The sequence below is a fragment of the Schistocerca nitens genome, chromosome 9 (genome assembly GCF_023898315.1).
Source record: "Schistocerca nitens isolate TAMUIC-IGC-003100 chromosome 9, iqSchNite1.1, whole genome shotgun sequence".
Classification (NCBI taxonomy): Eukaryota; Metazoa; Arthropoda; class Insecta; order Orthoptera; family Acrididae; genus Schistocerca; species Schistocerca nitens.
The window spans coordinates 17,461,729-17,489,034 of record NC_064622.1 but is presented as its reverse complement, the minus strand read 5'-3'; the positions used below and the strand labels follow the sequence as shown (position 1 = coordinate 17,489,034).

At 42.3% G+C, this 27,306-nt stretch overlaps 1 protein-coding gene across 2 annotated transcripts in view; it reads left to right on the top strand.

Annotated features, from left to right (window-relative positions):
* The window catches only part of LOC126203122 (UDP-glucosyltransferase 2-like), a 79,913-nt gene that overhangs the window by 34,046 nt on the left and 18,561 nt on the right, over positions 1–27,306 (top strand). For both annotated transcript variants that reach the window (XM_049937369.1, XM_049937370.1), the window contains exons 3-5: positions 305–888; positions 14,638–14,860; positions 19,618–19,837. In XM_049937369.1, coding sequence (XP_049793326.1) covers positions 305–888; positions 14,638–14,860; positions 19,618–19,837 — 1,027 coding nt within the window. The remainder of the gene's footprint in view (positions 1–304; positions 889–14,637; positions 14,861–19,617; positions 19,838–27,306) is intronic.

The following is a 27,306-nucleotide window of genomic DNA, read 5'->3' as shown; positions in this document are numbered from 1 at the left end:
ACATTTGAAGAAATTCGTATCTTCGTACGAGATCTTATGTCCGTTCGTTCGGCAATCACTGATTTTTCCAGTTTCCTTAATATCGTGTGACGCTAACACATCAGCTGTTCATGCGAAGCCAAGGAGCAGCGTCCGATTTTCTTTCCAGATATCGTCCAGCACTCGGTCCGTAGAAACGTTACTATCGACGGCACACTGCACTCTTACTTTCCTTCACACTTTGCACGAACTGCGTTATTATGATGGGTCGATACAATCAGAATACTAATATGCTAATTTCTCTCTGTCTCTCTCTTTTCTGCAGGATTCACTTTTCTCTCCTTCGGCAGCCTTCCACCTGCTCTACAAATCATGTTTATGCTTTACGGCTCTGCCGACGAGTGTCGGAAGTATATGGAAGACGAAGCCATGCGGACCTTGATCGACTCCCGGGACCGGAAGTTCGACCTCGTCATACTGGAGACGTTCTTCAACGAGTGTCTGCTCGCCTTCGCGCACAAGTTTGGGACTCCAGTCGTGCAGGCGGTCGCTTTAGGCGGTGGAGCCACCTGGATGAACGACATGGTCGGGAACCCCTACCCGCTGGCCTACGTCCCTGAAACCTGCCTACCGTACACCAGCAACATGAACCTCTTCCAGCGTGTCAACAACGTCTTCACCGCATCGCTTTTCAGACTTTACCGCCAGTTCTTTTATCTCCCAGCTATGGACAGAGCGGTCAAGGAGTACTTCAAAGACATCACGGTGCCTCCTGTAGCGGAACTAGAGCGGAATACTTCCCTCTTGCTGCTCAATTCGCACTTCAGCTTCCAATACGCGAGGCCGTTCGTACCAAACGCCGTGGAGGTCGCCGGTATGCACATCACGCCCCCTAAGAAACTTCCACAAGTAAGTTCTGTACATTTTTCTCATATTTGTAAACATTAGCACGTATTAATACTTACTCCTTACGGGAAATGAAGCTACAAACGGAACTATGCGACCAAGGCACACGACCGCAACCGGCCTATTGTTGGTAGGCAAGACAAAGCATGTTTTCTCGGATGTGCCCCAAGGAAGTGTTTTGGGTTCCTTGCTGCTCATATTGTACGTTAATAACCTAGCCAAAAATACTAACGGTATTATTTATTTTATTTACACGTCTAGTTCCGTAGGACCAAATTGAGGGGCAAACCTCCAAGGTCATGGAACGTGTCAGTACATGAAATTACAACATAAAATTAATAACAGCTAAAATAAAATGCTTATGAACCCAGAAAAAGTCAACCCCTAAGTTTAAGTGAACGTGATCAACAATATAACACAGGAATCAGCTTAATTTTTCAAGCATCTCCTCTACAAAATAGAATGAGTGACCCATGAGGACACTCTTCGGTTTCGATTATAAAGCGCGTGAATTACTGCTAAGATTTTAAATTCTTGTGGTAGCTTATTGAAGATGGGTGCTGCAGTGTACTGCACACCTTTCTGCACAAGAGTTAGGAAAGTGCGATCCAAAATGCAGATTGGATTTCTGTCTAGAATTAACTGAGTGAAAGCTGCTAATTCTTGGGAATAAGCGGATATCGTTAACAAGAAACGACAGTAAAGAATACATATACAGGGTGTCCCATTTATCTTGACCACCCTAAATAACTGTTTGTCCAGATGCAAATTAAAAAAGTTTCAAGCAAATGTTCTTTAGACGACAGGGGGACATCAATCGGCATGATTGCCTTCGTTGTAGCTCTGTTTTTACAAAGATATGAACGGCGGTATGACTTTTTTAAATGGCACCCTGTATTTTTTATTCGGTAATTCATTTCCTCTCCTAAAGACCTATTCAGAAATGTATCACAGTGTACCACTCACTGAAACACAACGTTATTAATTACATAACAAACATTGACTTTGAGCCCGGAATCAAAAACTCGTCCACTTGCTGGAGTTGTCAGAAAACAAATGAAAAGCAAGTAAAATCATAACACAAAATTGACTGTGACTCTCCTGTACCATTGCCCAGGTGTAGAACATTCAAAGGTGGTCAAAGTTGTGACCCTGGACACCGATACACTGGTGCACTCGTTGAATGAAAGAATTATTTATACTGCTTCCAGTGTTGGCTGCTGAAGAGCGATACGTTCCTACTGTCCTCTGGAGTTGTTGGAATATCGCGATAGACAACGTCTTTAATGCATCCCCAAAGAAAAAAGTCCAGAGGATTTAAATCGGGAGACCTAGCAGGCCAAGTAACTGTTCCTCCTCGACCAACCCATCTGGCAGGATACCTTCGGTTCAGAAGACAACGTGCACGAAGGCATTATGTGCTGGACATCCATCGTGTTGATACCACATAAGCATTCTGGTTCTTAGCGGCACTTCATCCAGAACAGGAGGAAGAATTCGTCTGAGGAAGTTGGCATACGCTGTGCCGTTTAGACTAACATTGATGAAATAAGGGCCAATAATTGTAGTACCAAGCATCCCACACCAGACGTTAACTCTCCATTGACGCTGATGTTCCGCCTGTCTAAGCCATCGTGGGTTGTCGCTGGACCAATAATGCATGTTCCTTGTATTTACGTGTCCTTTGAGAAGGAACATTCATCGGTAAATAGAACATTGGAGAAGTAGTTCGGGTTGGCGAGGATTTGCTGCTGTGCCCACTGACAGAACTGTACACGATTCTGGAAATCATTCCGATGCAGTTCTTGATGTATGTGTACATGGAAAGGATGCAACCAGTGACGTGTAAGAATACGATGTACACTGGCTTTAGGAATGCCAATCTCGTGTTCAAGCTGTCGTGTGCTCACATGTGCATTCATAGCAACGGAAGCGAGAACAGTAACTTCGGCAGCTTCGTTTGTGCGAGTGCTACGACTACTGCGTTGTCGTGGGTTGGAACTTCCCGTTTCCTGAAGCGTCGCAACAAGACGGGGAAACATCCGTCGGGAAGGTGGGTTCTTGTCAGGATATCGCTTCCTGTACAGTTCCGATGCCTACCTTCAACAACAACAACAACAACAAAAATCAAGAAACGTTATGTCAATGCAGTTTGTAGGAAGGACAGCCTTTACTGTATCCATACTCTACAAAGCAGTCTTTAAACGAACTACACCACTGTACTAAATGTACCCGTACGTAAGAAAACAGTACTGCAATTACTGTTCTGCTAACTTAAATTCCCCATAGATGAGTAGCATTTGTACTTTCTCTTCTACTCACACAACTCTTCAACTGACGATGGTTGACGGAATGACGGGTGTGAATTCTACTAATGTTTACATTTGTCCGCTGCCAACGTCAGCACATGGATGTGTTCCATTACCCCGAGTACCTGCACTAAACACTGGGAGCGCCAACGTCAATGTTGTGTTATTTAATTAATAACGTTGTGCTTTAGTGAATGGCACACTGTGATACACTTTTGAATAGGTCTTTAGGAGAGGAAATGAATTACCGAATAAAAAATACAGGGTGCCATTTAAAAAAGTCATACCGCTGTTCATATGTTTTTAAAAAAGAAAGCTACAACGAAGGCAATCATGCTGATTGATGTCCCCCTGACGGCTAAAGAACATTTGCTTGAAACATTTTGTAATCTGCATCTGGACAAACAGTTACTTAAGGTGATCAGGATAAATGGGACACCCTGTATATTAAGAGGTCAATGTCAGAATACCCAGACTAGTGAACAGGGGTCGGCAAGAGGTTCGTAACATTACACCACTTATTGCCCGAACTGCCCGTTTCTGAGCCAGAAATATCCTTTGAGAATGGGAAGAGTTACCCCAAAATATAATACCATACGACATAAGCGAATGAAAATAAGCAAAGTGGACTAATTTTCGTTCAAACACCGTTCGAATAGTAAAAGTGGCAGCATTAAGTCTTTGAACAAGATCCTGAACGTGGGCTTTCCTCGACAGTTCACTATTTATCTGAACAGCTAGAATTTTGAACTGTTCCGTTTCACTAATCATATGCTCATACTGTGAAATTAAAGTGTCGTGTTTTGCTGAATCGTGTGTTAGAAACTGTAAAACCTGAGTCTTGCTGTGATTTGGCGTTAGTTTATTTTCTACAAGCCATTAACGTAAGTCATGAACTGCACTGACTTCGCATATAATGCTGTTATCTTTGATGAGGTACGACCTGAAAAAATTCCTCTGATTTACATTCAAATGTGGATAAAATATCGAAATGGTGCACGGAATGACAGTTTCCTTTAAATGTTCGGAAATGTAAATTTGTGCTCTTTGCGAAACAGGAAAAACGTAGTATCCTATGATAGCAGTAACCACCAACGGTCAACTCATACAAATACTTGGGTGTAACGATTTGTTGGGATACGAAGTGAAATGATCTGATAGCCTCCAACGTAGGTTGGAAGCTTCGGCTCATTGGCAGCATGCTCCAGAAATATAACCAGTCTACGAACGAAATTGCTCACAAAAACACGCTTGCGAGCCACTCGTCACTCTAGAATATTTCTCAAGTGTCTGGTACCACTACCAAATAGCACTGATGAGTAATATTGGGCGTGCACGCAGAACGGCTCGACTAACGACCGCAGGTTTTCATTAGAAAATGAGACAGTAAACCCAAATCTAGCCTGCGCGAAAATAAAAGTATTGTGGGAAACAGGCCACAGAAATGTGTCTGTAAATGTAAACTAAACGATAAAATACAATCTCAAGTTTACTAATGCTAATGTAATGGAAACCGAATATTTCAGAAGCTTACTTTTACACCGTAAAGCCAAAGAAACTGGTACACCTGCCTAATATCGTGTAGGGCCCCCGCAAGCACGCAGAAGTGTCGCAACACGACGTGGCATGGACTCGACTAATGTCTGAGGTAGCGCTGGAGGGAACTGACACCATGAATCCTGCAGGGCTGTCCATAAATCCGTGAGAGTACGCGGGGGTGGAGATCTCTTCTGAACAGTACGTTGCAAGGCATCCTAGATATGATCAATAATGTTATGTCTGGGGATTTTGGTGGCCAGCACTCAGACGAGTGTTCCTGGAGCCACTCTGTAGCAATTCTGGACGTATGCGATGTCGCATTGTCCTGCTGGAGTTGTGCAAGTCCGTCCCGTTGGAAAGCACAATGGACATGAATGGATGCAGGTGATCTGACAGGATGCGGATGTGGTGTCACCGCCAGACACCACACTTGCTAGGTGGTAGCCTTTAAATCGGCCGCGGTCCGTTAGTATACGTCGGACCCGCGTGTCGCCACTATCAGTGATTGCAGACCGAGCGCCGCCACACGGCAGGTCTAGAGAGACTTCCTAGCACTCGCCCCAGTTGTACAGCCGACTTTGCTAGCGATGGTTCGCTGACAAAATACGCTCTCATTTGCCGAGACGATAGTTAGCATAGCCTTCAGCTACGTCATTTGCTACGACCTAGCAAGGCGCCGTTACCAGTTACTATTGATGCTGTAAAACATGTACCGTCAAGAGCGATGTTCACCATTTATGGATTAAAGTTAAGTATTCCACAGCTACGTCCTTTTTTGCTAGTCTAATTTCCTTCACCTGTTCCAGACCTCACGCCAGCCTGCGTGAGCAAAAACGCGTGCCTTTCGGCTTCCTCTCAAAAACGGGTTGGCTCTCTTGCCAATCCACAACAGCGGACGTACGTGTCACATGTCAGAGTAGTATCTAGACATATCAGGGGTCCCATATCACTCCAGCTGCACACGTCCCACACCATTACAGAGCCTCCACCAGCTTGAATAGTACCGTGCTGACATGGATTCATGAGGTTGTCTCCATACCTGTACACGTCCATCCGCTCGATACAATTTGAAACGAGGCTCCTTCGACCAGGCAACATATTTCCAGTCATTAACAGTCCTCGCCAGGCGAGGCGTAAAACTTTGTGTCGTGCAGCCATCAAGGGTACACGAGTGGGTCTTCGGCTCCGAAAGCGTATATCGACGATGTTTCGTCGAATAGTTTGCACGCTGACACTTTTTGATGTCCGAGTACTGAAATCTACAGCAGTTTGCAAAAGGGTTGCACTACCGTCACGTTGAACAATTCTCTTCACTCGTCGTTGGTCCCGTTCTGGAGGATCTCTTTCCGGCTGCGGCGATGTCAGAGATTTGATGTTTACCGGATTCCTGATATTCACGGCACACTCGTGAAATACTCGTAAGGGAAAATGCCCACGTCATTCGTTCCTCGGAGATGCTGTGCCTCATGGCTCGTGCGCCAACTATACCATCACGTTCAAACTTACGTAAATCTTGATAAGCTGCCACTGTAGCAGCAGCAATCGATCTAAAACTGCGCCTGACACTTGTTGTCTTATATAGGCGTTGTCGATCGCAGCGTAGTCTTTTATCTTTCTACATGTCTCTGAATTTGAAAACGAATGCCTATACTCGTTTCTGTGGCGCTTCAGTGTTGAAAAATAACGTCGAGTTAATCTTAAAAGTTTGTTCCACGGAACAAAAATTTGTGATTTGTATTTCAGTTTTTCCTTCCCTATGGATGGTGGGAGCACCTCCTCTTCATTCAACTGGATATCACTGAACATGTAGCTTTTTCTTTACGAAGAACACGATTATTTTGGTAGAGAAAGCATCAATAGGAAAATACTTTCCGTCGTATACAAGATAGAGCTGTCGTATGTCTCTGTGGGCATCCATTATATTTCATGAACGGTTCGAGACATGGAAATGAATTCAAGTAAGGCATTAAATCTGCTAGCCTCTTATTTTAGCTAAAATAACAAGGTAATTATTTACAGGAGTGGTAAACAACATTAAGTGCTTTTTATTAATAAAGGATCATTGGGTGTCAAGAGAACATGACCCACATTGAAATGGAAAAATACAGTATTTAATTCTCGACAACAAAATTTTGTTGAAGAGACTTGGTTGTGCGATACAGATACAAGGGATGGAGGAAAGTATGTAAACATAAAAAACAGGAATTCTTCCTGCTAAACAGTCGCAGTTTCAGGTAGCGGTGATGGAAGTGGAGAGACTTTGGCTCCCAGGAGACATGCGACAGATCATCGTCGTGTTCGGAGAACCAGTCCTGGAATATGCAGGATGTGTCAGTTGGGGCCCTGTCGTCTTGGTACACAGCACACCCGTTGGGGAACGAGCCTCATACCATGGGGTTGACCTGATCAGCCAGTATGGTCACATAAGCCTCGGCGGGAGTCCGCAGCTCGTGGTCGTGCGGTAGCGTTCTCGCTTCCCGCGCCCGGGTTCCCGGGTTCGATTCCCGACGGGGTCAGGGATTTTCTCAGCCTCGTGATGACTGGATGTTGTGTGTTGTCATTAGGTTAGTTAGGTTTAAGTAGTTCTGAGTTCTAGGGGACTGATGACCATAGATGTTAAGTCCCATAGTGCTCAGAGCCATTTGAACCATTAAGCCTCGGCAGTAAGGCGAATGTGGAGAGGTAACTATGGGACTCGTGGAGTACCATCATATGGCTGCCCAAATCATCAGCGAACCCTGTCATTCTTCACTCTTGTGTCGTAAACTTGGCCAGAGGTTGGAAGCCGTGAGATATGAGAATCATCCGACCAAATGACGCTCTCCCACCGTTCCACAGCCGAGGTTTTGTGTCTTCGGGACCACTTCTTCCTGTTACGGGCATTTGTGTCACTGGTGCGTGCTTTTGGAAAACCTTCGTGTTCTTTAAGTGCTGACAGGGTTCGGGAGTGAGACACTCACTTCTGCAGTGACTTTCGCAGCGGTCATCCTCTTACTTTTCGTCACAATCCTCTTCAGTACCGTGTGTCACGATCGCTCAACACACACTTTCGTCTGCGTTGTGACTTAGCGGATGTCGTTTCTCTGTTTTCCCCGTATGCGGTATAAATCTTCGATACGGTGCCTCTTGAAACACCACACTCTTCGGCTCCCTCGGTTACGGAATCACCCACCAGACGAGCAGCAACAATGTGCCCACGTCGGAATTCACTTCGCTCCGACATAACGCACTCACAACTACACATTTGTGACCACGGCTGACGCTGAAGACGTATTGACGACATCGTCCAGGTGCCGTTCACAACGGTGGAGCCTGTAGGCTTGGCTTTCATGTTCGAGCACTCACTTCCCGCAGCGTTTCTAGACTTCTGTCCAACCGCAGCCGTGTACCGCAAGTCTAGGGGAACTTTGCTTTCGCCGTTTTTTCTCGAAGTTCGGGGCTTTATTGTGAAAAACTTACAAGAAATTATGATTCATAGTATTGCCCATCGCTGGCCATTACATTCTCCCATGTTTTGGATAACATACGAATCCCGTGGCGGAAGAACTGGTCGTCTTTTGTGGGGATCCATGAATCGATTCAATTTTGCACTTGTTCATATAATCGGAAGTGCTGGTCAGCCAGACTATGCCACTGATCGAAAAAGGTGGTAGTCAGAGGGAGCAACGTATGGAGAATACGGCGGGAGGGATACGACTTGTCGTTTCAACGTTTCCATGTGTATTTTGACGGGTTATGCGACTTGGGGTCGAGTCCTGACATGCTGCAAAATAACCTCTACGTGTCTGTCGGTGTGTTGTGGTCGTTTGTGTTTCAGTGCTGGGCTCGAACGCATCTATTGCTTTCGATAATGATGTCCTGTGACTGTCTTCATCTGTTTCAGTAGCTACGAAAACGTTCCGTCTTCCCCCGCCATGTCGGTCTTCGACATCAAAATCACCCGTTCTTAAGGCGTTGAAAACATTCTCTGCACGTTCTTCCACTAATAGTTCCCTCACCATTGGTCTTACCCAGCATTTTAAGAGCCACAGCCGCAGATTTCTTCATGTTGAAGCAGAAAATTAAAACTTCCCGCAAACGGCGAAAAATGGGTACTTAAGTCGACGTAATTAATCGAGAATAACCTTACGATGCAATCACAAATCGACTAATATTTTTATGGCAGTGTGTTTACATGAAATGAAATTATGACATTGTTGGCCGGGAGGCCCCATGCAGGAGAGTTCGGCCCCCGTATTGCAAGTCCTTTTTAGTTGACGCCACTTAAGCGACTTGCGCGTCTATGATAATGATGAAATGATGATTAAGGACACACGACACCCAGTCATCTCGAGGCAGAGAAAATCCCTGACCCCGCCGGTAATCGAACCCGGGACCCCGTGCGCAGGAAGCAAGAACGCTACCGCATGACCACGAGCTGCGGACCTTATGTTTAAAGATGCCTAAGCTTATTGTATTACACCTATGACCGACCACCTGAACACCACTGGCCGCTACTGCCGCCTATTGCAAAACGGTGGAAGCAAAGTTATAGACCTAATAGCTGGTTTCGCAGATAGGTTGACTGTAAAATGAATTTTGCGATAACGCTGATGAGCAAATAATTGCTTAACTTAAGAATTTCGATTCCTCCTTTGTTGTTACCCACCGTCCATAAAGGTTGATTAAGTGCATGCTGGAGGTAAGGTTCTGATGTTTAAGATACGCACTATCAAATGACCGGTTACTGATGTTTGCTCTTCGAAAACACAAAGTTTTAGTCTCTCAATTTTTTTGTCACAAACTAAATCATCTCAAATAAAATATGTCACACTGTTGATAACTTCCTACTGCTTCCGTCAACAACCATCCTCCAACTACTTCCTCCATGTTAGTACTGCATAGCTCACTGAGACACAAAAATCAACAACTGCGAACAAGCAATAGGTTACAGCTCAGAGATATTTGAAAACTGTGTAAATTGTAGGTAGCGGGGGAGGAGAGGGGGGGTGGGGGTGGGGGGTGGGGGGGGAAGGAGGAACTATGAACTTGTCATGTCATCTGCATCGGGACTTTATGCGGAATAAGTGCGACGTGTGAAAATGTGTGCCCCACTGGGATTCGAACCCGTGATCTGCTGCTTACTACGCAGTTGCGTTAACCACTATGGACTACCTCGACACGCCTCTCGGCCGACCCCCATTCCCTCTAGAGCCACCTGTCCGCAGTCATATAACTGATTCGTCTGATTCTGGACACAATGTAACCACCACCTTCAGTGCGAATGCACAGACACGCCCGACCTCCTGCGGAAATCTCAACAGAAGCGAGCAGGGAGGAAGTGGACGGGGGACCGCATGTAGGCGACCCTGGGTGGGAACGTGGGTCCGCCGAGAAAGTCCGCGCAGGTTTTGTAAATACTGTGTCCATACGGCGCACTGGTTAACACACCAGCCCAGTAATCTGGAGATCCGAGGTTCGAATCTTGATGTGGCACACATTCTCACTCTCCGCTGCCGATGCCGCAGAAAGTCCTTATGCAGCTGACATCAACAGCTCGTCCAATTTCCTCTCCTTTCTCCCTGCTCCACCTTGAATTTCCTTAATATGTATCACAGCTGCTGATACCACGTAGTGTCTGTTCTTCCCGACATGTCCGAAAGACCAGTCACTACGCATTCATGTAACACTCGAATACATTCACAATCGAATACTTCTTATCTATTTTTTTTCGGAATAATTATTGTTGTTGTTGTGATCTTCAGTCCAGAGACTGGTTTGATGCAGCTCTCTATGCTAGTCTATTCTGTGCAAGCTTCGTCTCCGAGTAATTACTGCAACTCATACCCTTCTGAATCTGCTTAGTGTATCCATCCCTTGATCTCCCTCTACGATTTTTTATCCTCTACTCTACCCTCCAGTACTAAATTGGTAATCCCTTGATGCCTCGGAACATCCGATCCCTTCTTCTAGTCAAGTTGTACCACAAATTCCTCTTCTCCCAATGCTCCCCTCCTCATTAGTTACGTGATCTACCCATCGAATCTTCAGCATTCTTGTGTAGCACCACATTTCGAAAGCTTCTATTCTCTTCTTGTCTAAACTATTCATTGTCCATATTTCACATCCATACATGGCGACACTCCATACAAATACTTTCAGAAAATGCTTCCCAATACTTAATTCAATACTCGATGTTAACACATTTCTCTTCTTCAGAAACGCTTTCCTTGCCATTGACAGTCTACATTTTATACCCTCTCTACTTCGGTCATCATCAGTTATTTTGCTCCCCAAATAGCAAAACTCATCTACTACTTTAAGTGTCTCATTTCCTCTTCTAATACCCTCAGCGTCACCTGATTTAATTCGACAACATTCCATTATCCTCGTTTTGCTTTTCTTGATGTTCATGTTATATCCTCCTTTCAAGACACTGTCAGTCCCGTTCAACTGCTCTTCCAGGTCCTTTCCTGTCTCTGACAGAACTACAGTGTATCGGCAAACCTTAAAGTTTTTATTTCTTCTCCATGGATTTTAATTCCCACTCCAAATTTTGCTTTTGTTTCGTTTACTTCTTGCTCGATATACAGATTTAATAACATTGAGAATATGCTACAACACTGTATCACTCCCTTCTCAACCACTGCTTCCCTTTCGTGCCTCTCGACTCCTATAACTGCCAGCTGGTTTCTGTAAAAATGGTAAATAGCCTTTCGCTCCCTGTATTTTACCCCTGCCACATTCACAATTTGAAAGAGTAATTCAGTCAACATTGTCAAAAGCTTTCTCTAAGACTACAAATTCTAGAAACGTAGGTATTTCGGAATAATTATACAAATACAAATAATGAGAGTAATTTTAAGTTGTAATTACAGCTTCAAATTAAACTGGAAATAAATCTTGTGTCAGTTTTATATATTAGTTCTGTTTGTGAAATAATATAAGAGTGAATTAGAATTTCAGATCTACAGTTTTGATTACAGTGGGTCATCTCTATATGATGGTAGATGTAAAAGTCTAATTAATTCTTATACAGGGCGTATCAAAAAGAATCATCCGATTTAAAAAAATTGGAACTATTATGTTATTTGAGATAAGTGCGTGAAAAATGTACTGTTGGAAAGAAAAAAAACACTAGTTTTAGATGGTTCCGCTAGGTAGCAGCTGAGTGCACCCATTCCAGTTCTGGTAAAAATGGTGTTGCGACAACAGAGAGCATTTTGTGTTCCACGTTTTGCGCAGTGCCGGTTGGTAATAATTGTTCAGTGCGACTTTCGTACTAGGTACGATGTGGATCTTCCTACAGCACAGATCATTACACGATGGCATGAACAATTCCGAGAAACAGGTTGTTTGTGTAAAGGGAAATCGCCGGGCCGTCCCCGAGTGTCTGGCACAGACGTTGAAAGCATCCGCCATAGTTTCACAAGGAGTCCGCAGAAATCCGTTCGCCGTGGAGCTCGACAGATCTTCACGCCCCCGATGTCCGTCTGGCGTGTGTTGCATCGACGTTTACACATGAATCGGCACAAAATTCACTACTGCAAGTTCTTAGTGAGGTTGGCAAACAACAACGTGTGGAGTTGTGTAATTTCGTTCTTGGCAAGATGGAGGATGACAGTTTTCTTCCACGCTTAGTGTTTAGTGACGAGGCAACATTCCATTTAAGTGTAAGATGAACCGTTATAAATGTGAGAATATGGGGAACTGAACAACCACATGAAGTTGTCCAACATGAGAGGCAATCTTGAAAATTTAATGTGTTTTGTGCAGTTTCAGGGAGAAGGTGTACGGTCCGTTTTTCATCACTGAGAACATTGTTACAGGGAGCACATGTCTCGCTATGCTTGAGAACATTCTTTTCCCGCAGTTGGAGACTGATTCGAACGATTTCATCTACCAACAGCATGGCGCACCGCCGCTCTGGCATTTGGAAGTGCGGGAATTTTTAAAGCAAGGTATTACTGAACGATGGATCGCTAGCACTGGAGCAACTTATTCAGTCTCACATTACTGGCCTCCAAGGTTGCCGCACCAGACTGTGTGTGATTATTTTTTGTGTGGGTTTGTAATAAAAGACTCTGTTTATGTGCCTCCGTTACTAACGATAATTAATGAACTGAGACATCATATAACAGCAGCTGTGGAAGCTGCAACTCAAGACATGCTGACTACAGTGTGGAATCGATTTGACATATGCCGTGCATCTCAAGGGGGGCATATTGTAAAACCTATGAAAAAAAAAAGCTTTTTGAGTTCCCTATTAATCAAAAAAACAAAATTCATTGTATACGTTCATTAGTTTCAGAAATATAGATGTACCAAATCGGATGATATTTTTTGATACACCCTCTATTATTTCATAAACAGAACTAATACATAAGACTGAAACAAGATTTATTTCATTACATGAATTTTAGAGTACTGTAGTCTACAAGATATGACAGAAATAGGTGGACTGACCACTCCAATTACAACTGGCTCACTCTTGAAGATAGACGTAAACTATCCAGGGAAAGCCTACTAAATAAATTCTAATAACTGCTTTTAAATGCTGCCTCTAGGAAAATACTACAACGCCCTACATACCGCTCCCATAGGGATCATGAGGTCAAGATTACATTAATTACAGCATACACAGAGGCACTGAAACTATCATTTCCCCATCGATCCTTGAATGGAATGGGGAAAAATCCTGGAGGTTACTCTCTGGCTTGCATCTCACAGTGGTTTACAGACTATAGATGTAAACGTTGACTCAGTCTCTCGTGGCATGACGTAATGATCACGTTTGCCGACCAGTCAACTGTCGGTTGCGGGAGGCCACTACAACAGGAGTCCCGGCAGTCAGTTGCTCCTGATAAAGGTGACAGTGGTGATCGTCAAAAGCTTGAGGTTGTATTTCACGTGGCCAGAAAACGGAGAATGTTTACACAAGGACGTCGTCGCGAGAAGGGTCATTCTCACCTTGCTGCAGTATGTTGAACTGTTCATGAAATACTCTGGATGCGTAACTTACTGACTGTGAACAGAACCAGCACTAAAGGAAAAGGAATTAAAGTTTAGGGGGAAAAAATAAAATTGCTCATCTTGACCAATGGCAGTGTTTATCTATTAGAGATGGTAAAGGACTAAGAAAATAGTGGAACCGAACAGTATCATCGAAAGATACCATGAATATTAAATAGTAATATAATGAGTGTAGTTGAATTAAATCAGGTGATATAGGGGAGTTTTAGGTTAAGCAAGAGAGGCAAAATGTAGTAGATGGGTGTTGTTATTTGGACTGGAAACTAACTGGCGCCTGCAAAGTAGAGACCAAATTGGCAGTAACAAGAAAAAACTTTTCTGAAAAAGAGGAATAGGTTAACAGAGAATGTAAATTTTAGCAGATCTTTTTGGAAGCATTTCTGTGAAACTTTCTCCATAGGGAACTGATACGTTTATGGTAGAACAGATAGGAACAGAATACAAGCTTTTGAGGGGTACAGGAATTCTGAAGATTAGATAGGTACATGGGCTAACCAGTGCAGAGATAATCAATCAAATCGGCGAGAAAATGGATTTATAGTAAAAATTTATCAGAAGAATACATCCGGAGCCATCAAGGAATAGTTAATTTGGTAATGGAGCGTCCCTGGTACTGGGGGGAAGTAAATTCTTGAGAGCAAGACTGAATGCAATAAGCAAGCTGAAATGTATGCATGTCGCAGTAGTTTTGCAGACATGAAGAAAGTTGCACAGGAGAGATTGGTGCTGAAAGTTACGTTAATCCATAATTTCGAAAAAGACCACAACGAGTGAAGAGTGATAACTTGTACTGCGAGGAAAAACTTAAAATTATATTTTACTATAATTATAGCGAAACTGTGAACCGAACATTATCGCAATGTGTCGTCTACAGAGATGCGTTTCATTCCAGGACCTGCAAAAATTTCTGGATGCTGCAACAGACGGTGTGATCTACTTCAGCTTGGGTAGCAACGTACAAAGTGCAGACTTGCCAGAAGACATAATTAACGTCTTCCTCGGTGTGTTCTCCAAGCTCAAAGAGAAAATCATCTGGAAGTTTGAAACAGATACTCTCGCCAATCCGCCAGACAACCTCAAGATTGGAAAATGGTTTCCTCAGAGTGACATACTAGGTAAGTCTGTATACCTGCCGTTTGCCTGTAATAAGAATTACAAAACATCCTCAGCATCGCCTGCCCTTTTTTTTTTTTTAATTCACTTCGAGTCTATTTTTCTCCTCTTACTCTCCTACGTTTTCTTCTTCACCTATCTTGTCATTCATTATTAAAGATCAATAATATTCTAGTGAATCACCTTTTCTTTCCTCTTCTTCCACTCTCTCCAGCATCCTCAAGTGTACTTCTGAATGGACGAACATATCGATAATATGGTGTCGATGAGACGATCACATCAATGATCAACACTACTCGCCAGCAAAGAACATCAACCGTATTGAACTGTTCTGATAGCTCTTAAATACTTTTGAGTCACTCGACTAGTTTCATGTACATTTATGTGAGGTACGTAATCTGGCAGTCATCGATTCTCCAGTTAATTCTCCAAGTTCTATTTGGCAAACTAAGCATTACGAGCAACAGTAAAGCAAATACAATGTAAGACCAAAAAATGACGCATCACGAAGAAATTATCCAAATGGGACGCAATTCGGTAGATATGATGTACATTTATAGACAAATGAATGATTAAAATTTCAGAAAAATTTGATGATTGATTCAGGAGAAAAAGCTTCACAAACTGGGTTAGTAAATAACACGCTGGTCCACATCTGGCCCTCATGCAAGCAGTTGCTCGGCTTGGCATTGATTTGTAAGTTTGTCGGATGGCTTCCCGAGGGACATGCTGCCAAATTGTGTCCAACTGACGCGTTAGAGCGTACATGTAGCGACTGCCGGCAGGACGTCGGCAAACTGCTCCTTGTGGTTCTTGACACGCTATTGGTCGGGAATGCGAGTGAAACACTTAATTAACATTACGTAGGGGAACTCGGGCCGGAACGGGATACTTAGTGTTCAACAATTTCTATAAAGTAAGGGAACACAAGGAAACACTTCTTAAAGTGATAAAAAAACACCTTGTAGTGTAACCTAATGTACCTTATTTTAAAATCACTTAAAACAATACATTTTGCATTTTTTACAATTTTTCAAAGAAGTCTTGCATATTTCCCGTTCCGTCCCACCTACGGGGCAGAGTGGGATAAGGGTATTTTTTGTTAAGTTATTGCATAAACGTTGAATTTGAATTACGAATATCGTATTAAATTATGACAAAATGTTGTGTAACAGGCAATTCAGACTAAGGAATGTGTAATTTAAACAATTAAAAAGTCATTCTTCAAAATAAGAAAATATTTTAATGTCATTCTGAAAAATGTACAATGCTTAATAACCACCAAACCACTAACTACTAGCCCTTTCGACGACAGTCACAAATCAGTATTTCCTCTTTATCTTCACTGTCTGTGCCAGCACATGAATTGTGTGCCCACTCTGGCATACGACCCAGCCCTCATTAGAAACGGAGTAGAAGTCCCCACAGTAGAGACATCAGCATCCTCTCTCTCTCTCTCTCTGATTCTCTCTTCTCCATCATCTTCTTCCTTTTATTTTTCTTAAGGCCTTTGATGTTCTCTGTTTTTTTTTTTTGGGTGTACAGTTTGATATTTTTGCTTCAAGTTGCATTGCACCTGACGTCTCTGTCCTCACACTGTTCATATTTCTGTACCCTCATCCTTTCTGTAGGCCTACTTCACGTGCGACAGCATTCTGCAGTTCCTTCTTATAAGGAGAATCTGTTAATACGACGGTTTTTCCTTTTCGTCTTGTAGTCCGCAGAGTATTTTGACAGATTAGTGGGATTGAAATGACACCCTCGGGCGATATCTGGATAGCTTAGTTGTTCGGCGAACACAGCTGGTTGGGAGAGTCTGGTATCCATGAACATCCAGTCCGGGTTTGCTTTCTACTTGCATCAAAATATGACGGAGCAGAACGGGACACTATCCCACTGTGCCCCGTCCCGTTCCGCCCCAAGAGCACTTTTGAGGTTAACAACTTTCATGGAGTGTAATAACTGACGTATTTAAGCGCATTAAATAACTAAAGTACAACAAATGCCATGCACTTTAAGGGAATGTGTCATTTTAGGGTATACAATTAACAGTTAACAGCTTACCTGGCATTGAAATTCAACAAACGTTAGAACAACGCAACTTCAAACTAAATCAGAATGACTGCCCTCACTTCCCTTCCATTCGGAGAAATAGTCACATGCCCATGCAACAGGTTGCAACACTGTCCGATCTAGAAAAGAGCAATTTCCCATTGTTCCCCGCTATCCCGTTCTGCCACGAGTTCCCCTACATAGGGAAAAACTGAGTCAGAACCGAAACTGTGTGAGCATTAACTGCAGATGCCATTTTCCAAGATTCTTCTGTAATCAAAGCGAATTTGGAGATCTTGCTCCCACAGTTCTTTAGTTTACTTATTTGTTGTATCTTCAATGGGTCACAATTATGATCTCCAAGTGAGTTTCATAGTTACTCTAAATCTTCTTGGCGAAAAAACTGAGAACATTTCCCCTTTTGCATGATTCTCGTAACTTACATTTTTACATGTAATGGAGTCATAACCTAACCTAACACACATACACACACACACACACACACACACACACACACACACACACACACACACACACAGAGAGAGAGAGAGAGAGAGAGACGTCACATTATTAAGCATTTAGGCACTCTTACATCAAGAACAGAATATAAGCTTCCGAAATGTGGTGCTACGGAAGAATGCTGAAGATTAAATGGGTAGATCACATAACTATTGAGGAGGTGTTGAACAGGACTGGGGAGAAGAGAAGTTTGTGGCAAAACTTGACTAGAAGAAGGGATCGGTTGGTAGTACATGTTCTGAGGCATCAAGGGATCACCAATTTAGTATTGGAGAGCAGCGCAGAGGGTAAAAATCGTAGAGGGAGACCAAGAGATGAATACATTAAGCAGATTCAGATGGTTGTAGGTTGAAATAGGTACCGGGAGATGAAGAAGCTTGCACAGGATAGAGTAGCATGGAGAGCTGCATCAAACCAGTCTCAGGACTGAAGACCACAACAACAACAACAATATGATGGAGAAGGAGTTGTCACACAGTTATTAATTCAGTCGATGTCTGAACTTAATTTTATAATATATTAAATTCTTACACCACTATCTAGGTTGTCACAGATTTTTTATGACTTAGTACTTCTCCCCTTTCTGAGCCACACTGAGTGATGGATAGTGAAGTCGTTTCTTCTTCTAGTGCTATATTTATGAAAGAGAATGCTTGCACAATGTAATGGGTTAGTGACAAACTTCATAATGTAGCAAATGTAATGCGATGCTGTTGTCAGTATATTGAAATGATTAAAGAGCTGTCTACAAGAGATTCTAGAGTAGTCTGTCTAAAATTATAGTATAAATTGATAAAATTCTCATTTTATATCACATATGTTCTTTCCATTTGTGATGCAGCAAACTTCCCACTGGTAATCAATTTCTTCCCACATTCGTTGCATCAAATCGGGTGTAACTTGTGCATGGCAGCGTAAAAAAGATTTTTCAGGTCGGCTCTTTTGTTTGGTAGGGGAGGAACATACACACGGTCTTTAATGAAACCGCAGAGAAAGAAATCCAATGGTGTCAAGTCTGGGGAGCGAGGTGGCCATGCGATTGGACATTCACAGCCGATCCACCGATCTGGGAAGCGATTATCGAGGAAACCTCAAATTTCCGTGAGAAAATGTGGTAGTGCACCATCTTGCTGGTAGTAAACCTTCCAATCTCGGTCTTCTTCATCGATCTGTGGAACAAAGAAAGTTTCAAAGCGCTCAGCGAGTACGCTCCACAGCAGTGAAAGCAGACATTTTAACTGTGCACTACACTGGCGCTCCCGGTGGCGGAATGGGATACTGACTCACAAACTTGAGGCTGCTTGCTACAAAATGACACATCTACCGATTTCGTATGTTATCTCAATAAATTTCTATATCATTACAAAGTTGTAAAGTCTTTTTTTATTCATAAAGACAATTTCTCACAGGGTTAACAACTGTGCCGTGATTAGCTTGACGTGGACTAACCGACCTTTGCTTCAGGTGAACAAAACTGAGTCTGGAGGTTTCACGGAACAAAATTATTTATTTCGGTAACAGTGTCTGCCGAACAGATTGGAAGAGCGGCTTCTCTCTTAAGTTGCGTACCAATCCGAACGTTAAACTCGCAGGTGAAACGTTCTAAACGTGCATATAAGTACGACGTTGTCATTGTATCCCCAAGAGACTGGTGCTCAGCGTAAGGTAAGAAAATGGAAGTAACGGAATCATACACAAGTTGACGTGTCAAAGAATAAACAATACGACAGAACGCAAGACATACTATGAAACCCAGCGTTCCCTTACAAACGGTCATAAATTGTCTTCTCTGTTTATCAACATGCTTGAGAATTTCTGATGTTACTTTCTTTCTTTCTCAGCCCACATTGTCATTGTATCCCCAAGAGACTGGTGCTCAGCGTAAGGTAAGAAAATGGAAGTAACGGAATCATACACAAGTTGACGTGTCAAAGAATAAACAATACGACAGAACGCAAGACATACTATGAAACCTAGCGTCCCCTTACAAACGGTCATAAATTGTCTTCTCTGTTTATCAACATGCTTGAGAATTTCTGATGTTATTTTCTTTCTTTCTCAGCCCACAAATATATAAAAAATTATCAGTTGCTGCTTATTAATTCCTTACAAACGGTCATAACTTGTTTTCTCTTTTTATCAACATGCTTGGCAATTTCTGATGTTACTTTCTTTCTTTCTTTCTCAGCTCACAAAAATATAAAGTTGTTTATGACTCACGGAGGAATGATGGGTTTGCAAGAAGCTCTCCATAATGGCGTGCCTCTACTTGGATTTCCTGTGTTTGGTGACCAGACACCAAATCTTATGAAAGCACAAGACTCTGGATACGGCATCATGCTCAACTTTAACAATGTCACAGAAGAATCTTTGAGTTGGGCTCTAAAAGAAATTCTCACAAATCCAAGGTAATGTTTCTACAGATTACTTTAAATCTGCTTGCACAAGAACGTAAGTAGATACTTTCTTTATTGCTGTCTCAGCTGTTGGAAGCTCTCAAACAGTTGAGACTGGTGCTTGAAACTCTTAGGATGTAGCTTTCACAGTAAATAACAAATTATTATGTAGTACATGCTACGCCGGCCGCTGTGGCCGAGCGGTTCTATGCGCTTCAGTCGGGAACCACGCGGCTGCTACGGTCGCAGGTTCGAATCCTGCCTCGGGCATGGATGCGTGTGATGTCATTAGGTTAGTTAGGTTTAAGTAGTTCTAAGTCAAGGGGACTGATGACCTCAGATGATAAGTCCCATAGTGCTTGGAGCCATTTGAACTACATGCTGCCTAGGGGTTCCCTGGTGTTACATCTGGCTAGTTCTAAATACTCTGCCACATAAAACTGTAGATAACACGTGGCGCTTCAGCAACACGATACGGTTCGATCGTCAGCTGTCTTGATATGAGAGAAAGACACGTCAGAGTCAATGCATATTCGTTTCGCTCCCCCTCCCTTTTTCTCTACCATCATTTGGTCCTGACTTGCCATGGACGAAAGTGCACACTGGGTCTATAATGAGACTTCTAATCTACCAAGTCAAGCGCAGTTTTTGCAGAACGCTGATAGAGCGTCCCAATTATTTGAGTTAACAAAAGTTCTAATGAACTCTTGTATCTGGATTAGGCTGACAACGAAAGTTTTGGAATACGTTTTCTGTAGCTGGAGCGCCCTATAGCTACCAGGCATTTGTCTCAAATCGCGTTAAACCGTTGTCACATTCTCTTAACTTTTTGTTATTGCCACCAGTTTCCATTCTTCCTAACGATCATCAGACTTAGCCAGTATTTGAATTACAGATTTATGTGGACGCATATATGACGTTCCATTCCGCTCTACATGAAGTTCAAAACACGAACGGAACTCCAACACATATGGGTGATTCCATGTGAAAAAGTCAGAGACTTTTTTGATTTTGATTTTTAATTAAATTTACGTCCTAATTTTCTGAATCTACAAAAGTTCAATTTGCGTGTCGTAAGAAAATTACCAGAGTTACGAAATCATTTTGGGAAATACAGTTTAACCAAGTCAGCACTTCAGTAGATGAGGATGGAGGACAAAATGTTTGCTTTATACGTTGACAGTTATCTAAATTTACGTTGCAGGCACAATTGTTTCAGTTCTTGAGTTTCAAGAGCAGAACGTTATCCTTCACACAAATTTCAGTTTTTAAAGAAAAGTATGCAGTAATTTACAAAAACAGCTACGCTTCTAGTGTCCCATTCATGACAAAAAACACGAAGAAGTAATTAGAAAAATTCTATTGATTTTAGCTTAGGAGTTAGAAAACTCAATAAATACACGCAGTGACACAAAAGTAGTGTTTAATACGTAAATGCCAACGTATGAATGTTGAAAGTAATTGTGACCCATCTGTGGCAGTTTTTTTGGTTGTTACTGAAATCTAAACCATTTAACTCTCCTTGTCATTTTCAAGCTATGCTGGTTGGTACAGCAAGTACCTTAATCGTTTATACTAATAGTGACTTTTTATTTATTCAGGTAAAAGGAAAAACAATGTCAGCAAAGCATAAGACACGATTTCGAGAAAAGCTGCAGAAAGATGCCAGCAAATACAGCACCCGTAAAGGAAAAGAACGCAAACAGGTGTAACATCCCCACAAAAATGTAAATCACAATATTTAAATGTTAATGGGCATAAACCCAAAGTGAGACTTCCCAGCAAAAAGAAAAGAAAAGTCTACGATAATGAAAACGAGCCAAATGTTTGGTCCCCACAAAAATTATAGAATAATGATGACCCAAATGTAAACTCGACACAAAAATTAAGAAATCAAGATTAATCATTAAACCAACAATAATAGGGCAGCATCTCTGGCCTTAGGCCCTGTGCAATAATTAATCTGATAAATTGATTCTGGGAGGAAAAACATAGGAAATTGTTTCAATTGGAATGATTCTTTTCTTAAAAACGATTGCTTTGAAAACAAAATTATTATTGGCGCATTTCTTGAACAAATTAATTACAATTAACATACATTACATTATCAGATGTGCGCAAAGCTGCTTCATTACCTTATTTAACAATATACCTCGTCCCGAACCTTGACCAGAGATGTAAAGGGCGCACGCCGCCGACCCATGCCGACGCCCGCTCAGCACTACCGTCCACTCGCTACTACAGTCGGCTCACTACTCGACTGAGTGCAGCTCGCAACATCCTACTCGCTCTGCCGACTCCACACACACTACTTCCGACTGAGTACAACTCCCAACTGAACTCTCGCGCAGACTAGACACGATAAATAACTCTCTGGTCAGAGATTCTGTCATGCCTCGCCATCGCTGGTACTGAAAACATATGAAACGTACGCGTTTCACAGGGTAGAAAAAGATAGGAAAACACGAAGATAAAGGCATCCTCATCTGAAAAAAATTTAATTACTCATTGTAAGAAGGAAACTGAAAGAAAAAGGAAGTACTGGCATAAAGCAAAATCTGTACACACTGTAGATGAGTTGGAGACTTGTGCTTCCCAGATAGGATTATACAAATGTCTTCAGTCCCTTGGCAAAGCTGTTTCTCGGGTAAAGAAGATGCTTCCTTACAGCCCATCAGAGAAATCGAGTCACAAAATAAGCTTGTACGGGAAAGAAAGCCTGTCTCAAAAGGTTGCAAGCAGATTTCTTAAGACACAAGAAAATTTCAAATAGTTTTCTGTTGAAACTTCCTGGCAGATTAAAACTGTGTGCCGGGCCGAGACTCGAACTCGGGACCTTTGCCTTTCGCGGGCAAGTGCTCTACCAACTGAGTTACCCAAGCACGACTCACGCCCCGTCCTCACAGCTTTACTTCTGCCAGTACCTCGTCTCTTACCTTCCAAACTTTCATTCTAGAGTTTTCTGTTGATGACAACCGCGGCTGAAGTAGCCCATGTTTCTGAAATAAACCGCTGTCGCCGCTTCCTGGTGTGAAGTAAATGTGCTTTTAACATGTCAGTTTCTCAACTGGTCAGTTTGAACTATTAAGTCCTGCTTGTTGAAGGTAATAGTATTTTACTTTGAGAAGGTAGAGTCCTCCTTCCGTATCAGGTCTTCATGTTTTACTGATGTATGTACACGTAAAGGTGTGATATGAAATCATAAACCGGTCTTGTTCCGTGCGAGCTAACATCCCAAAGATGTTCGGGCTCACATGCGGTTCCTCCTCTTCGAAATGTCTTGGCTCAAACTCGTCTAGGCGTTGAACCGCACGTGTCGCATTACACGCCCTATATTAGACACTTGTGACCCTTTGGTTAAATTGTCTGGCTGATGGCAAGTTTGCGAAATACAAAGTTAACATAACATATAATAACAGTAATAGTAATATCGGAAACTAAATTAACGACCCACAAATGATGTAGGCTACACAGTTGCGATATGGTTAGAATAATGTTTATTCAGAAAGCAAACTAATAGCGGAAGTGATAGTATTTAGAGTTACTGTTACACTCGAGCGCATATCCATTTGACACAGTTCGATCATTGACAATCTCATCGCGAAATACAAGTCCAATACTCCACCTCGTTATCTTCGCGATAAGTTAGGAATTCACACCAGGCGCGCGGCTGCTCACCGCTCAGAGACTAAATCCCGCGGTACCACACAACGCGAAATTTTCTAAGTCGTTTCATCTCTCAGCAACCTAAACACCGACAGTCCGCTTCCGGGTCTCCGCCAGGACTGTCTCTTTTTGGTATCTCCAGCCGAACTGCCCCCTTTGGTGTCTCGATCAGAACTGTCCCTCTCTGCCCGTGTCCGGCCGTGTTTTACGCGCGCGTCGAGCATCGTCACTCAACTGACTAGGGCAGTTCCCTTTCCTGAAGCCGTTCATCTGATTGGCTACAGCTTATTCTATATTATTTTTCATTTTCAAAGCTTGACCACTTTCACGTTCTAAATAAAGTAACAATGATATCCATTAGATAATAAACGTTAAATTCTTTTACATAAAACCAATATAATATCCTTCTAAACTTTGAATGTCATAGCCAGTAGCCTTGCACCAATGTGCTTTCTGATAAATAAATAAAGAACAAAAGTAACTATTATGCACTAAACTTTACAACAAGTATTCTGTTACCTAATGATTGAATAAGGTGTCAAGCTGTCATCGTTCAATGTGTTTTGTGTGGAGGAAATGATCATCTGATGCGTAACTTAAATACTGATAATTTAGAATTACTATATCTCTTAAACAAATAAAGTTACAGAGTTGATATTTACTACGTTTGTCATTTTAATGATGCGCTTCAATATGAAATGTCGATCGTTAAGATCGACCAATGGGTTCAGATTTTAGCATTCAGGTCTTTGTTACAAACTTTTTAGTTTTACAGTGAACCATAAACTGTTATGATCAATATTCTAATTTTATTGGGATCATCATAAAAACTTATGGAAGATGGCAGATTAAAATTACTGTGACTTCATTCCCTGCAGTACTATAGAATTAAATAGTTTTCATAAATGTTTCCCTTTATGGCCGATCTTAGGTCCACCATATTTAACACTGCTACGTCTCCTTGGCCACAAAAGCCTTCTACTGGGTTTCCCTATGACGTAGGTTCTCGTCTGTCTCACTCGCACACTACAGCGCTTAGGTGTCAATAGACTATAGACGCCTGTGAGTTTCCCCATCTCGTGGTGAATCTGCGCCCTTTATGGCACGCGGACCTGGACGACAGGGTTCGTTTCACAATTCCTGAAGGCTGACTCTTTCGGCCAAATATTTAAATGAGAGCGCAATGCTCGTTAACTCAGATCCTGTAAACGTCCGTATACAGCTCAAAGCGGTTTATTTCAGAAACAAGAAAATTTCATCTTGCCAACTTACGGGTGATAATTTGTTCAAAATTTTAAAAAAATTGACAGATGATAAAATCAGCAGGCAGTTACCTTGTGTGAAGGCTGTCAAGTCTATTGTAGACCCAGCAACTGGCAAAATATCTAGCAGAAACGTTACATTATTCTGTAAGCAAGAATATTCAGATACTGAAATCAAGTTTTTCGGCTTACACCCTGTGTACATTCCCTGACCTACATAGTTTCTCAGTTAAGTGATGAACAATCTCATTCTGAAGACCGGTAGACACAATAACGTCGAAGAAGTTACAGGGCCAGAATCAGCTGTCGAAATGGTCACGCCAAGAACATTTATTATTATTTTACTGAACAGAAGAAAATTTGTGCGGAGGGATGTGGCGCAAACATTACATTTACACTTTGGTGCTCTATATAGACGAATTACATTATTACTACTGGCAGAACATGTTATTTTAAAGAGAAAACGGATGCTACATTACTTTTGAACTGAGAGAATGAAGAGATTTCGCAGCCTTTGTCGAAAGTTTCCTCAGTGGCTACGCCTCACCTCATTGCTGGATTCCGAGTTGCTGTGGTGACGATGACACGCGATGTTGCTTTTTGGCGATTATGCTTTGAAAACGACGTCTCCAGATCCGTTATCAACATCTGCTGCAGGTAACGAAAGGACTCCCGTAATGTCGTAGTGAACCTGATGTCGTGGGGTTGCAGTTCCAGAGTAGGCACAGTTTGAAATACGCGGCACTAACGTATTTACAGAGCACATTCGCCTTTACAATGTTCAGCTCCGTGGCACACTCGAAATAGTTTTATTTCACTGATTGATACAATACAGTTATATCAAAGAACACTCCTAGAAATGTACAAACCTGATGTGCGCACGTATTCTTCCATCAACGGCCAACCTATTTGCATTCGTTGCACACGTGTAAACTATCTGAGGTGATCCACGCACAAAGCAGAGGTCACAGGTCCCTCATTATTAATACGTCTCTGCGCATGAAAACCAACACATCAACAATACCACAAGTCAACAATAAAAGTTTTCTCGTCACAGTCCTACCGCTCAACTGTTCGGTCTCCACAGTCGAAGACAGTCTCTCTGACAGCAGAGATACATACGGATACTTTCAAACACTTTCATTCTTGTAATGTTTGAATGTATTGACATTTACTGCCAAAAATAATTAATAAACAAAAATATTTATGTATGTACCCAGAGATGTACCTATACACGTTCAATGTAATCTTTCATAACTTTGTTCTTAAAGTCTTATTTAGTTCTTCACTATATTTTCAGGTCATATTTGCTCTTCCCTTTAATTCTTTTGCTGTGCTATCGGTCGTTATCTAATAATAATCTCACCTCCCCCCCCCTCTCAAGTCCGTAGCTCGTGGTCTAGGGGGTAGCGTTGCTGCCTCTGGATCACGGGGTACCGGGTTCGATTTCTGGCCGCGTTGGGGATTTTCTCTGCCCGAGGACTGGGTATTTGTGTTGCCCTCATCATTTCATTATCATCGTTTGTGACAGTGGATAGGTTGGACTGTGAAAAAAATAGGACTGTGTGACAACTGGGACTTTGTACGGGCGCTGATTACCGCGCAGTTGATTGCCCCACAGACAAAACATTATCATTATCATTCCTCCCCCCTCCCCCCATAAAAAAAAGAAAATAGTAACACGTCGATTTCCTTTTCGACGAGATAATTACGCATTATTTCAGCCTTGGTGTAATCGATTTTCCGTCTTTCTTTCAAACTTACTATTAGCTACTTCCATTAACGACGCTTATGAATACTAGGGCAAACAATACAATTTCATCAGCAACACAACTGTAGTTGAAATCGAGAGCGTGCCCAGGATCTGAACTGATGGGGAGAGGGGCAACACAGGAAGAGAAGTGAAGGGAACGAAACACAATTTCTTATGAAATAAAACTCAGCAGTGTCCTTATTAATCACCAAACACATTCCGGAAAGAATTTTATAGTTGGTTCCTACTACATACTACGTTCTTAACGGAGAGAGTACAGTTTGTATGAGATTTGTATATCTTGTTTTGCTGTCAGGCAGGCAACGTTGTGATACATGTACGCACTTCCTATACCGATGTTTGAGTGGTTTTTGACATCGGCTGGTTAAAAAGAGGAGGAACATAACGAACTGAAGACACAACGGTACTGCAAGTTTCTAGAACCTAAAGCCATGTGGCATCTACATTTTCAGTGAGAATAACAGCAAATCTCCAAGTATTATAAATATTCAACATGTCCTCCTAAGCTACAGCATCGATTTCAACGAAACTTGGTACACCATCCGTTGTTATCTGTCTGGAAAGAAAGACTGAGCAGGTAAAACGCAGCAACTCTCATTGGGATGTGTTGGGCGTGATAAGAGGGTGATGTGCAGAGAAGGGGAGAAGCAGGAAGTGGACAGAGAGAGCGGGGTAGAGGATGAGGAGATGGGCAGAGAGGGGGGCAAGAGGGAGATGGACTAATAGAAGAGTGGAATAAATAAATACTTGGGCGATGAAGGGTTACTCAGCTAACAACT